The sequence below is a fragment of the Aquila chrysaetos genome, chromosome 5 (assembly GCF_900496995.4).
Source record: "Aquila chrysaetos chrysaetos chromosome 5, bAquChr1.4, whole genome shotgun sequence".
NCBI lineage: Eukaryota > Metazoa > Chordata > Aves > Accipitriformes > Accipitridae > Aquila > Aquila chrysaetos.
Window position 1 is genome coordinate 52,842,709 of NC_044008.1, and position 12,409 is coordinate 52,855,117.

A 12,409-nucleotide genomic window follows, 5' to 3' on the forward strand; every position below is an offset into this window, starting at 1 on the left:
TTGCACTTTGCACTTCGCAAAGCTTTCCTTCCAGGACTAATCCTTACTGAAGTTATATTTCCATTTTGGGGAAACACTCTGCTCTTGAGTTGTTTCAAACAGTGCATATTAGACACAAGACTGTCTCATACGTCCACACCAGGGACTGCAGAACAGTACTTACCTGAGTGGCACCAATGGCCTGGCTGCACTGGGAAGAGGACAAGCTGCCCAGAACCTTAAAATTTCTTAACAGAAGCAAAAAGCCAGCAACCGCAGCTTTACGAGCATCGAGCTGCCTGTGAGTCAGGGAGGAAAGAGAAGCATAAGGAAAAATGGAAGCAAGAAGCTCAGAAGAAAATACAAGATCAACTCAGCAATGAAAAAGGGTCACCAAATAAAGTGACTGGGCCCAGTGGAACTGTATTCCCCAAGAGGCCAGCACAGTCCCAAGTAGTAAAGAGCTTGGCAGTTTGCTGGGAACTCCCTTGCTCTACGCTCTCACAACATTCTATTTCCTTTCTGTCCTTGCAATGCTCACAGAGGTAGAGCCCCAGACCAAGACCCAAGCATTAAACATCCCCTGAAAACTGGCAGAGTCTCACAGAGCTCAGAGTTGGAAAACTCACAAAAAGCTGGTGTTTTGCTTTGCTCACCGAAACCCCAGGTCTTTCCCAAGACCAAGTCCCTTGCCTTGAATACTAATCCTAAATTATGAATTCTGCATTCATAACCAGGCAGCCACTGCCCAACAAAATCCAGTCTATGATCACAGCATTATGAAGACAGCAGGTTGGTTTGCTCAAAGCATTACCAAGACAACAAGCCTACTACTCTACCACCTTGTACGGGATCAGAGGGAAGGTGGCAGCTCAGCATTCTGATCAGTGGTTCCTTCCAGACTCTCCCTAGCATCTGGAGGTACTCAGCTGTGTAGACACATGTTGGAATTGTTTTTAATTTTGCCTACTTATTTGGAGCTCCCAACAGCTTTCTGAATTTCCAAAGCCTATTCAGCTGGGGTTGGGATTTGTTTCTCAGTTCAGTAGAGCTGTGACTGTATTACAGTCCTAGGCTAAAGGCGTAGGAGATGTCACCATCTTGTTATGGGAAGAACATAGTAAGAAGACACTTAGCCAAAACAAACAAAAAGTACTTCTGCTCCAAAAACATAAATGAGTTGTAGAAATCTTTTCAAAGAATTCCCTTCCCAGCTTACCTGGAAAAGATAGCTTTTTGGAGAACAAGTATCAGGGAGTCCCTCACTGACATGCTGACTTTGAGCAGAGGCTGGAAAGGAAGATATACTTTGGAGAGAAAAGCACTAAGGCATGCCAAGCCCTTGGGGCATATGAGCTCATCTTCCTCAGGCCCATCTGGCCCTGCATTTCCAATACTGTCATCAGTACAGTAGGAGAACCAAAACATTTTAAAACAGTATAAAATTAAACCCAAAGAGCTGTAGCAGTGAGACACCTTAGCAGGTTAGTGAGGACAGAGTGCAAGCATTTGGGAAAAGAACTGTTATCCCCAGACTGGACGAAGCAGGTAAAAGTTTAATGCCAGGGCAATATCTCATAGTGACATGGAGCTTGGAAGGAAAAAAATCAATGTGACAGCTACAGCTGTTCAGCTAAACACTGTATACTTAGTTTTTGACAGTGTGCAGCATCTGGGCATCTTCCAGATGAAAGGTCAGCACAGAGCAGTTTCAGTACCCTGCCAGACTGCACCATATGCTTTTTGCTAAAGGGCACATGCAAATCCATGCTTGAAGAACAGTTCCATGCTACACCAAACAACCTACAGCAAAGTATGAAGGTTTATTTTACGAGGAGGGTTATTAGATCATGCATATAATTGTGGCCTAGAGCTGTCACTGGAACTAAACTAGCAAGGATATTCATGGAGAAATGCAAAGCTTTACCTGTACTGCCCGGAGGAGCCCTTGCACTGTGTCGATGGGCAGAAAGGACAAATTGTCAAAGGTCTCTGTAACTTTGGAGGATGAAGTCTGAAGCACAAGAGGAGCAGACACCACAATATTGGACAGCAAGTCTGAAAAATAAAAGAACAAAAGGAGCAGCTGCTGCCAAGGGGCCAGAAAAGCCTGAGCAAAAGATGTCTATAGAGCTAACAATTACAGAATAATCGAAGCCCTTCCATTACACAGAGAGGTCGTGATAGGAAGAGCATAAAAATCTGAGCTCTGCTGCAGGCACAAAGTGTAAAATGCTCACAACCCGGCTGAAGGGCTTCACCCCACCAGAGGGCACTGAGGTATAAGAGAAAAGGCTGCAGCACAGGCATCTCAGCAGCCCCAGCGACTCCCTAGTACCTGCCCAAGGACAAGGAGGAAGGCAAGGCTAGGAATGTGTAACAAGTTACTGACTGACGGATACCAACTTTCTGTGCATCAGCTGTTCCATGGCAACGGCCTACAAACATATTTTTCACCTGTGATGAATACAAGGTAATCTGATGCAGCTAACACCTCAGTAAGAGAGGAAGGAACAACCTATTTTCTTGGCTTCAGGTCACTTCAGCAGGAACTTCAGCAAGCCAATTGTATCCTGGGCTGCATCAAAAGAAGCGTGGCCAGCAGGTCAAGGAAGGGTGATTCTGCCCCTCTACTCTGCTCTGGTGAGACCCCACCTGGAGTACTGCATCCAGCTCTGGAGTCCTCAGCACAGGAAAGACATGGACCTGTTGGATTGGGTCCAGAGGAGGGCCACAAAAATGGTCAGAGGGATCGAACACCTCTCCTATGAAGAAAGGCTGAGGGAGTTGGGGTTGTTCAGCTGGAGAAGAGAAGGCTCCAGGCAGAGGGGTTGTTCAGCTGGAGAAGAGAAGGCTCCAGGCAGACCTTATTGCGGCCTTTCAATACTTAAAGGGGGCTTAGAAGAAAGATGGGGACAAACTTTTTAGTAGGGCCTGTTGCTATAGGACAAGGGGTAATGGTTTTAAACTAAAAGAAGGTAGATTTAGATTAGATATAAGGAAGAAATTTTTTACAATGAGCGTGCTGAAACACTGGAACAGGTTGCCCAGAGAGGTGGTAGATGTCCCATCCCCAGAAACATTCAAGGTCAGGTTGGATGGGGCTCTGAGCAACCTGATCTAGTGGAAGATGTCCCTGCTCATTGCAGGGGAGGTTGGACTAGATGACCTTTAAAGGTCCCTTTCAACCCAACCTATTCTATGATTCCGTAACTTGTTCTGAGAAGCTATGTTCTGAGTGTCCACGGAGCAGGACAAATTTCTCTCTCTTTCCTGTTACCTATGAAGTGGCTGACAGGAGACACTGCTTTTGTGAGGACTCTGTTCAGGACCTGCTCAAGAATATCACTTCTGATGGGCTCATGAACCTGAAATGAGAAAGAACAATAAATAAAAATCAAAACCTACATAAGTTTCAGATATTCTTATACCTCACAGCACAGGCATTGTGCAGTACAAAGCAAACCCAGATCTGACAGGTAAGCTGTGACCGGTTGCCAGAAGTCCCCTTTCAGCTAAATTCACGCAGATCAATTCAGATTTCATCCCAGGCCAATCAGAACCAGCACATCAGAGGCGCACACACAGTATACTCAGAACATAATGCGTCAGATCATCTGTGGGATGCAAATTTACCACTTCAGTGAAGACGCTAGTTTCAATCCTACCTCTGACAGATTTTCTTTGTACCTCTGAATTTCTCTACCTTCTCTGCAGTTTCTTGGAAACTGTAATAGGGATTATGCAAGTATCATGGTAGCTGGAGGAAATTAGGATTAGGTCTTTATAAGGATGGCCTCTTCCAGCTGGACAGGGGCAAATAGGAGACTAAATCTAGTATTCTTGGTAAAACACTCATGATGGATACAGCAGACAAGGTTTTGACACCATTTACCACGAGAGAATAAGAACAGAGTCCCCCACCCCGCCCAAAAAAACCCCTCTCCAAAACATACACTACCTTAAACGTTTCCAGCAGGATACTCGCTCCCAGTCTGCAAGCCTGCTGAGCTGGTGTTTTTGAAAGGCCATAACTGGTATCAGCAGCTTTTCCTCCAAAGGGCTTTTTTGGTTCATATGATTCCATTAGGCTGAAGCCAAGATCCACCAGACCCTGAGTAACATGGTCCCAGCCAAACGCACTGAGGAAAACATGAAACAGACAAGGAAAGAAACAACTTAGTCACAGAAAAGGTTTAGATTAGAGCAGTCTAAAGTAAAATCTTCCGCAGTCATTCCCGGGTCCAAAGCAGTAGTGAGAGATGCTTGATCACTCCAGGGAAGATGACATCCCTCACAGCTCTATGACTGTCTTTAGGCTGAGGGACAGGTGCTCAGCACAACATGTCTTGCAGTCCTGGTTCTCCAATCATCAGACTTCCTTTCCAGTCTGAAGTTTTCCTCACTATGGGGAATGATATGAACTCAAGTCTGATCTGAACGAGACAGTAGGCTACAGTCAGGATGCACAAATATCCTACTGATCCCGAGATCTCCAAGTCAGAGAGGAAGACAGAAGAGGAACGCCTCGCATCAAACTAAAGGACAACTAGTGACAGATCACAGAGCTACCCCACAGGATGTTTAAAGGACTAACCATGTGAGGGAAGAAAACAGTGAACCTATCACTCATCCCTTGATCAGAACACAAACTACAGCCGGCAGCATGACTCATACTGTCAGCTGCTTTACCAGTAAGAAACAGATAGGGTCCCAATCAGTTTAGTCCTTTGTACCACCAGATGCCGAGATTTGAGGTAGAGGGGGTGGATTTATACAGCTGCATTTTGTTGCTTTTTTTTTTTTAATTCACCAATATAAAACTGGGATAAAAACTTTGGATTTTGACACTGTTCCCTGCTGACCTGGTCAGCAGTATTTAGCATCCCAGAGCATCCTAGTGAGGCTGAAACTCTCTCCCCTCCCAAAGCCCATTGAGCATTCTGCAGCATGTGGCAATAACACACCTATTTTTCACCACTTCCAGAATTACAGCGGTTACATCATATTGTTGAGGAAACAAATCCTGCAGAAACTTGGAAGCCTGAAGGAACTGCAGGTCCTTGCAGCTTCTTGTGATTGATGTTTTCAAGAAATCAAATATCTGGAACATAAAATCATTGAGTGTGAGGAAATGATCTTTGAAATGGGACCTGTATAGTGTTGGGTATATTCCAGTAAGAGCACCAGCCAGAGCACAAGTACCAGTACAGCCTGCCAAAAATCTTAACTCAATTCTTTCTCAGGACAAATACACCAACCTCATTAAGTGCCTCAAGGAGGGTAACTTGCTGCCAGATGCTCTTCAGGTGGCCAGCACAGAGCCAAAACATTAAAAAAAGACGACATTGCTTTTTTTCTCATCCTACAAAACCAATGCACAAGAATCACAGCTCTGGAAAATTCTGATATTGCTCTGGGGTCTTTTATAGTGTTCAGTAAACTACAGCGTACCAATGATCTAACTGCCTCCCCATGAGCATCCTGAAACCATTTTAAGCCTAATTCTGATGGGACTATGACCTAACCATGTTTCCTTTCCTTTACAAGGAGTGCAGCGTACATCCCCAAGGAAGTTCTCTGCAAGCTTATCACCCACATACCTGCTCTTGCAGTCTGTGTTTTACTGCAACCGATAGCAAAAGAGCCACGCTGAAGGGACACAGGGCTCTACCAGGGTCCTTCTGTTGCTCAGTCTAGAAAATGGCAAGCAACAGTCAGAAAGCTTGTTATCTTCAACTGCAGCATCCTGCAAGTTCAGGGAAACTATCAGGCACACAGCTCTTCAAACATATTGTAGCACTTTTTAAAGTGAACATGACTGCGATCATAAAAATTATTAAATCCCTTCTACAGATAACCAATTAATTTTTAAAAATGCTGCTCCGACATCTTTAAGAACAGTGCCTGCTCCATCTTTATTGTACCTTTAGAAGTCTGATTAGTTCCTCGCCTAGGTCCTGATCCAGGTTGATAACAGAAACAATATGGAGAATAACCGTGCCTTCCACATGGCGGAGCTGGTCTAGGGGCATTGTGGCTATCTCAAGGTCTGCTGATCTGTAAGTTTTATCAGAAAAAAAACCCAAGCCATCCAAAGCCATAAATCATTTCTTATATATCAAGGAGGACATACTTGTACGAGGTTTAACAATTCAAATTCAAGGAGCCCTGGTGTCCTGGTTTCAGCTGGGTAGAGTTAATTGTCTTCCTAGGAGCTGGTACGGTGCTATGTTTTGAGTTCAGTATGTGAAGAATGTTGATAACACTGATGTTTTCAGTTGTTGCTAAGTAGTGTTTAGTCTAAAGTCAAGGATTTTTTAGCTTCTCATGCCCAGCCAGCAAGAAAGCTGGAGGGGCACAAGAAGTTGGCACAGGGCACAGCTAGGGCAGCTGACCCAAACTGGCCAACGGGGTATTCCATACCATGGGACGTCACATCTAGTATAGGAACTGGGGGGAGTGGGGGCAGGGAATCACTGCTGGGGGACTAACTGGGTGTTGATCGGCGGGTGGTGAGCAATTGCACTGCGCATCATTTGTACATTTCAATCCTTTTATTATTACTGTTGTCATTTTATTAGTGTTATCATTATTAGTTTCTTCTTTTCTGTTCTATTAAACTGTTCTTATCTCAACCCACGAGTTTTACTTCTTTTCCCGATTTTCTCCCCCATCCCACTGGGTGGGAGGGAGGGTGAGTGAGCAGCTGCGTGGTGCTTAGTTGCTGGCTGGGGTTAAACCATGACACCTGGGCAGGACCAGGGTGACTACAAATACCCACGTAGTAAAGAAAGGGGATGACAGAGAAAGAACTTACTGTGGAACCCTCTGTTCTTCCTTTTGTCTCTTATCCAACTGATTGAAAAAACTGATGATTCCTTCTAAAACAGTCTTCTTACTGCCCTGCAAGGCAGGACATTACATTAAGCCACTGCAGGGCCTGCAGTATCCCAGAGAACTACACTCTATTCCCACACCAATTACAAATGTCATGGTATCCTTCATTTCCCTTCATAAATCGCTGAGGTGGGGGAGGGCTCCTGTGCCGGTCATTTCCAGATGAAGCAACTCTGGTTTAGTTTGCGTATTTCCTTTGACTGCACTTATCAAAGAGTTGGAAGAAGCTGAAGCTCTCAGATGTTCTGGTTGTTTTAAAAGTTGTTATTAATTAGAAAGGATCCTTTATGTTATAATCAATTGGGAAGGCTTTCAGACTCCTAACCTTAAATCTAACAATACATTTTGGCCAGTAGACCCAAATGACCTCCTATAACACACAAAGATCTTGTCTTTGACTGGATCATTTTGGCATTGACTTGGTCATAAATGAAGCAAACAAAAGAGCCAGATCACCCTGTCAAATGGCAGAGATGTCATTGGCAGCTTCTGCTTGCAGGAAGAGCACAAGAGATGAGACATTTCCAGTACAAGTCAGACTACAACCCAGAAGACAGTCATACTGCATGAGCTATTATAGCGTGCAGACCACAGAGCGTGAGCAAAACCACGCTTAAGAACACCAAAAAACCCCAATCCTCTCTACTGTCTGCTAGGTCTATGCTCGTCCCTTATTTCCCAAGTGTCCTTTTTTCCCCACAAGGAAGATCAAGATTGTATCTTCCTCTGAGCAGTCAGCTTCTTCAGGCTAGAGGGAGTTAAGAGGAAAAAAAAAAAACCTACTTATGTCCTGCTGTGTCCTGCTCCCCACAGCACAGTTTGGGAACAATCAGAATCCCTGCCAAAATCCAGCCTATAGCTCAGTCTGTACATGTTTTTATCTCATGGTATATACTTAGGGGAAGGCCAGCTCCCGTGAGCTTTTACCTTTGCAGAAAGCAGCAGCAGCTGATAGACCAGAGGAGGAATTTCCTGCAGGTCTAATTTGGAGAACATCCTAAGGACCTTTTCCACCACAAACTGCAGCTCCTCTCCCAATAGTGGAATATCCCTGTTGGATCAAAGATACAGCCTAATCATTTTTGCTAATTTCCTTCAGAATCCCACAGCAGATTCAACCCATAACTAGACAAAGGGTCCTAACATACAGACAGGCAGGGAGTGCTCCTAAAGTCCTTACCAGAAGCAGTTGCTACAGATCCCTAATACCTTATCACTGCCCCAGGATACTCTTCAACCTTCGATGCTTAGATCTCCTCCACATTATGCTTGTTCATTAATGTATTGTTAATTTGCCAAGGCTCACTCACACATGGAATAAAAACCATGATGTCCAGTGAAACCTGCCTAGCTGGGCAGGTATGCCCAGTCTTTGGGACATGCCTGCTCAGCTGCGTTTTGTATCCAAATGGATCTGATGTGGATGTTCATCAACCAACCATCCATGGGACTGTGCCTGGTATGGTCAGACCTCCTATTTGTACTTGCCCCAAACTACATGTGAAATAGGACATGGATGTGACTACAGCACAAGAAAGTGGTGATGTTGAAGGGAAAGAAAATTACCTGAACATGTTGGCAAGATGTATTACACTCCGAGGATCCCACCTGATAAAACAAAAATATGTTGGAAAATTGAGAGCAAGCAGAATTACCGCTTAGCCCTTCCCTACTCACACACAATTATTCAATGTCACCATTTCCCTGCTACATTCTGATACTAAGATTAGAACACAGATTTCCACTAGAAATCACCACTGCCACCCTAACCACCCAGACTTATAATGGTTCTGAAATGCCCCAGCCCCCACAATAACAAATGCCAAGAAAGGAATAAAAACAAGCACTTCCTGAGATCAGTTCAAGCAACACTATTACAATATCTAGGAACAGGGTGTTCCCATGCCTTCCCAGCCAGAGAAGACACCATCACGGAGGGCACAGATTCAAAGATGATAAAACAGGACACAGACAGTGACATCCAGCTCATCATGATGACTTTTTCAAAGCACAATATGAAGCACGCTGTTTTGCCATGCGACTAAGGGCTGGCAGAGATGTACATACTTGCTGGAGCACAGGGTATTTATCAGCTGTTTCTTAAACTCTTCCCCATTCAATTCACCTGAAACAGCAAAAGTCTTTTAGGAGCTGATTCCAGAGGAAGGGAGGACAGGCTGGGGAGAAGGAACTGAGAGGGGTTACCTTTCCCATAAGCTAGACTCTCCTTTGAACTGGCCAATGCAGTGAGAACAGTGGAAAACAACTCCAAGGATTTCCCGTTAGACAGGCTGCCGCCTTTAATAACATCAACAAACAGTGTGGCAAGCTCAGCCAACGCATGGCCTGGCAGCTGGCGAGCCTGGGAGAAGATAGAACAACGTGAAAGAGCCTGAGGCAGTGCACAGAATTCCACGTATACATCCAAACTGTCACCAAAACCCAGCAAAAAAGGGCAATATTTCTTAAGTGAAATGTTCCCCTAAAAGGGGAATTCAGCCCCAACATCTCTATTTTGTACTGTCCTTTATAGAACAGAGCAGTAAATCAAGCTGATGTAATTATAGGTTTGGAGTTTTGAGTCTCAGCCTAAATATCCAAAGATATTCACATTTACACACACAGCAAATTCCAACACGAGCTTAGTCCAGAGTAGATAGATCTGTGGAAAGGACACAACTCATTTTCCTCAGTGACCTACTGAAGTATCGCAATCTACATAGGAAACAATACCCAGCAGAGCCCAGGAAAGCCAGACCAAATGAGCTTCTACCTCCAGCATCAGCAGTCCTATGATTTCAGACACCTTGCCCAAATGCAGGTCCCCTGACTCCACTAGCGGGACACAGTGCTTGTAAAGCTGAAGCCTCCTGAGAACACCGCTTGGCTGGGAACAAGGGGAGCCTTATAATGAGAAAATAAATAAAACAAATAAGGAAGGGAAAAAAGGTATTTAAGCAACAACATGTTGCTAAACAACAAGAAATTAGCAGGGCTAAACTGTCACCTGACTGCAACTCCCTGTTTTATCTATCTGACAAAACAGATAAACAGAGCACAGAAAATGACAACTCGTGGATAAACAGCTAAGCTCAACTCAACCCTGTTATCACACCCTGTGGTTCACTCAACCTGCTGTTGGAGATCAGGAAGTGTGAAAATGTTGAGAAGAATCAGCTTGGCAATTAAGTCTCAGCTGGCCACCCCAGTTCTACTGCAAGGTACCTAAGGGCTCCCAAAAGCAAAGCCTGCTTACAACAGTTCATTAAAAATATATTAGTCCAGTTTCCTATTTCCCCATATCTATTTTTGGATGTCATCTTTCCCCGCGACAGCCCTGAGGAGCTGGTTTTTACCGAAATTGACACTTCCTTGTGCTGCTGACCACTTACTTCACCCAGCCAGTCTGTAACCCACCGGCTCATTGGCAATCAGCGGGGCTGGGGCCACAGTCGTCCCCTCCCCGCCCCCCCAAAGCACAGCTCAGAGATCACCCACCTTTGAAGATCCCTCTTAGCAAAGCTGCCGTCTCCTTCCCCTTCAGGGCCTGCGTGGTCACCATATCGCCCAGCTGCAATGAGAAGGGGACGCTGTGACCTGCACCGCACCCGAGGAGAAGCCGCCTTCGCCCGCCTGACAGGGCGCACGCCCCTCCCCTTCCCCGCAAGCGGGACCCAGCCCGCCGGGCACCGCCGCACCTCGCCCTCCCCCAGGCTCTGCAGGGCCTCCTGGAGCCGCTCGGGAACCTCCTCGGCCGCCAGCGCCAGGATGCGCTGGGCCATGGGGCCGCGGAGGAGCCCGGCCCGGCCGGGGACGCGCTGCCGGCGGCCGCCGCCCTCCGGGCCTCAGCTCCGTCACCCCGAAATTCCCGCCCGGAAGTGCCGGCCCGTCACCCGGGCAACAGCTCCCGCCCCCGAGCGCTCACTTCCCTTCCCCGCCACCGGCCGCTCCCGCCTCCTCCGGCCGCCCCGGGAGACGAGGGGTTCGAGTCCCGCGGGGTGCAGGCAGCGTGGGGGGGCAGGACGGTGTGGGCTGGAGGGAAGCACGCGGTGCGTGGCAGCACAGGGTGCAGGGCAGCGTGGGGTGCAGGCACGTGGGGGTGCAGGCGGCACGGGGGCGCGGGGTGGCGTGGGGCGCGGGGCAGTGCGGGGTGCAGGCAGCATGGGGTGCAGGCGCATGGGGCGGGCAGCCGGGGGGGGACTGGGGCACTCGGCACAAAGCGCCCATTCAGGGCCACCCCGCAGCAGCAGCAGCAGCAGTGCCCGGTCCCCGCGAGTGCCGCCCACGTGGGGTGCAGATATCTTCGAGTAAACCCCTTAATTCCAGGGGGCACGAGGGGTGGCCTTGGGCGCACGAGGAGGTTTAGCCCGCCTTTAAGCAGCGGGATTTAGCCGGAGGATACGGTGCCAGCACAGCGTGGGAGCTTTTGCAAGCCCCGTGCTCACGGGGAGCGGAGCGGATGCTGCCGAGCAAGGGGGAGCGGGTTCGCCTGGGGCCAGCGGCCGTGGCGGGGGGGATAACCAGACCTGGCTGAGAGATCCCCAAAGGGATTTGGCCACAACACCTTGGGGTGGGTCCTCCTTGGGTGGGTCCCTCTTGGGGCCACCACCTTTCCCAGGACCCCTTTTCCCTGGACAAAGCACACACTCAGTGATGCCAGGGGTTGCGCGTGAATCCGCAAAACTATTTTATCTGCAATGAGCATGATGGCCAGGTCGCCACGGTGGCCACAGGAGCACAGGTCCCCTCTGCCACCCCCATACAGGGCTGTCGGGGAAGCCCTCCGCTGACGGTGTCCCCCTGTCATGGACTGCAGACAAACGTCCAACAAGCACTAGGAGGGAGCTGAGCCTTGCGCCCGGGCTGGCGTGGGAAGGGGATGGGGAGGTCGGGGGGATCTCCCGTGGAGAGGAGCATGCGGTGCCCCTGGCCACGGCGGCATTGCCCGGGGTCTTGGCACAGGTCCGGGTTTTCCCTCCTCGCTCCCCCCTGCCCTTCATCTGGAGTCTCGTGCCTTCCTCCTCCCTCCCTCGCAGCGGGGTCTCGGCTCTGTTTGCAGGGCAGCCCCGTGGAAACCAAATCCGTAAATCCCAGTGGCGTTACAAAACATGCCTTGTGTAAGCCCCCTCGGTCCTGCTCTGGTGCTTAGCCTGGCCCTGCCACCTCCCCAAAATCCCCATCGTGGTAAATGCCCAGCCGAGCTCCTCTCCTAGGCTTGGGGAAAGAGTTGTGCACAGCCCCATCCTCTGCACATCCTCACCCAGCTCCCGCAACCCTGGGCCCAAAAAGAGTTAAGGCTGCAAGGGCTCCGCTGCCCCACACAGCTTCAGCATGCTGGGATGTGGACGCCCAAAAAGCCTCGTCCCGCTGCACCTGCTCACGGGCTCAGCGTGGGCCCTGCCACATCCCAGGGCTCCCCTGCCTCGTGGGTCCACGGCATCACCCCAGGGGTGGACTGGGTTCCAGTTCCCAAAGCTCTGAGCAGGAAACCATCACTCAAGGGCATGATAAAAAAAAGCCACCTGTCCAT

General features: G+C 48.5%; 1 protein-coding gene across 2 annotated transcripts in view; it reads right to left on the reverse strand.

Moving 5' to 3' along the window:
• The window catches only part of FANCI (FA complementation group I), a 26,384-nt gene extending 15,630 nt beyond the window's left edge, over positions 1-10,754 (reverse strand). The window contains exons 1-16 of one of the 2 annotated variants that reach the window (XM_030014859.2): positions 10,578-10,754; positions 10,378-10,450; positions 9,653-9,783; positions 9,085-9,241; positions 8,947-9,004; positions 8,446-8,487; positions 7,807-7,930; positions 6,800-6,885; positions 5,907-6,039; positions 5,583-5,675; positions 4,947-5,083; positions 3,941-4,121; positions 3,260-3,347; positions 1,907-2,037; positions 1,199-1,269; positions 164-278 (exon numbers count right to left, since the gene is read on the reverse strand). In XM_030014859.2, the coding sequence (XP_029870719.1) occupies positions 164-278; positions 1,199-1,269; positions 1,907-2,037; positions 3,260-3,347; positions 3,941-4,121; positions 4,947-5,083; positions 5,583-5,675; positions 5,907-6,039; positions 6,800-6,885; positions 7,807-7,930; positions 8,446-8,487; positions 8,947-9,004; positions 9,085-9,241; positions 9,653-9,783; positions 10,378-10,450; positions 10,578-10,661 (1,704 nt within the window). In that variant the 5' untranslated portion in view covers positions 10,662-10,754. Of the gene's footprint in view, positions 1-163; positions 279-1,198; positions 1,270-1,906; positions 2,038-3,259; positions 3,348-3,940; positions 4,122-4,946; positions 5,084-5,582; positions 5,676-5,906; positions 6,040-6,799; positions 6,886-7,806; positions 7,931-8,445; positions 8,488-8,946; positions 9,005-9,084; positions 9,242-9,652; positions 9,784-10,377; positions 10,451-10,577 lie in introns of those variants that run through there. The other variant, XM_041123717.1, reaches the window with a different exon arrangement.
• Between the last annotated feature and the right edge of the window lie 1,655 nt (positions 10,755-12,409).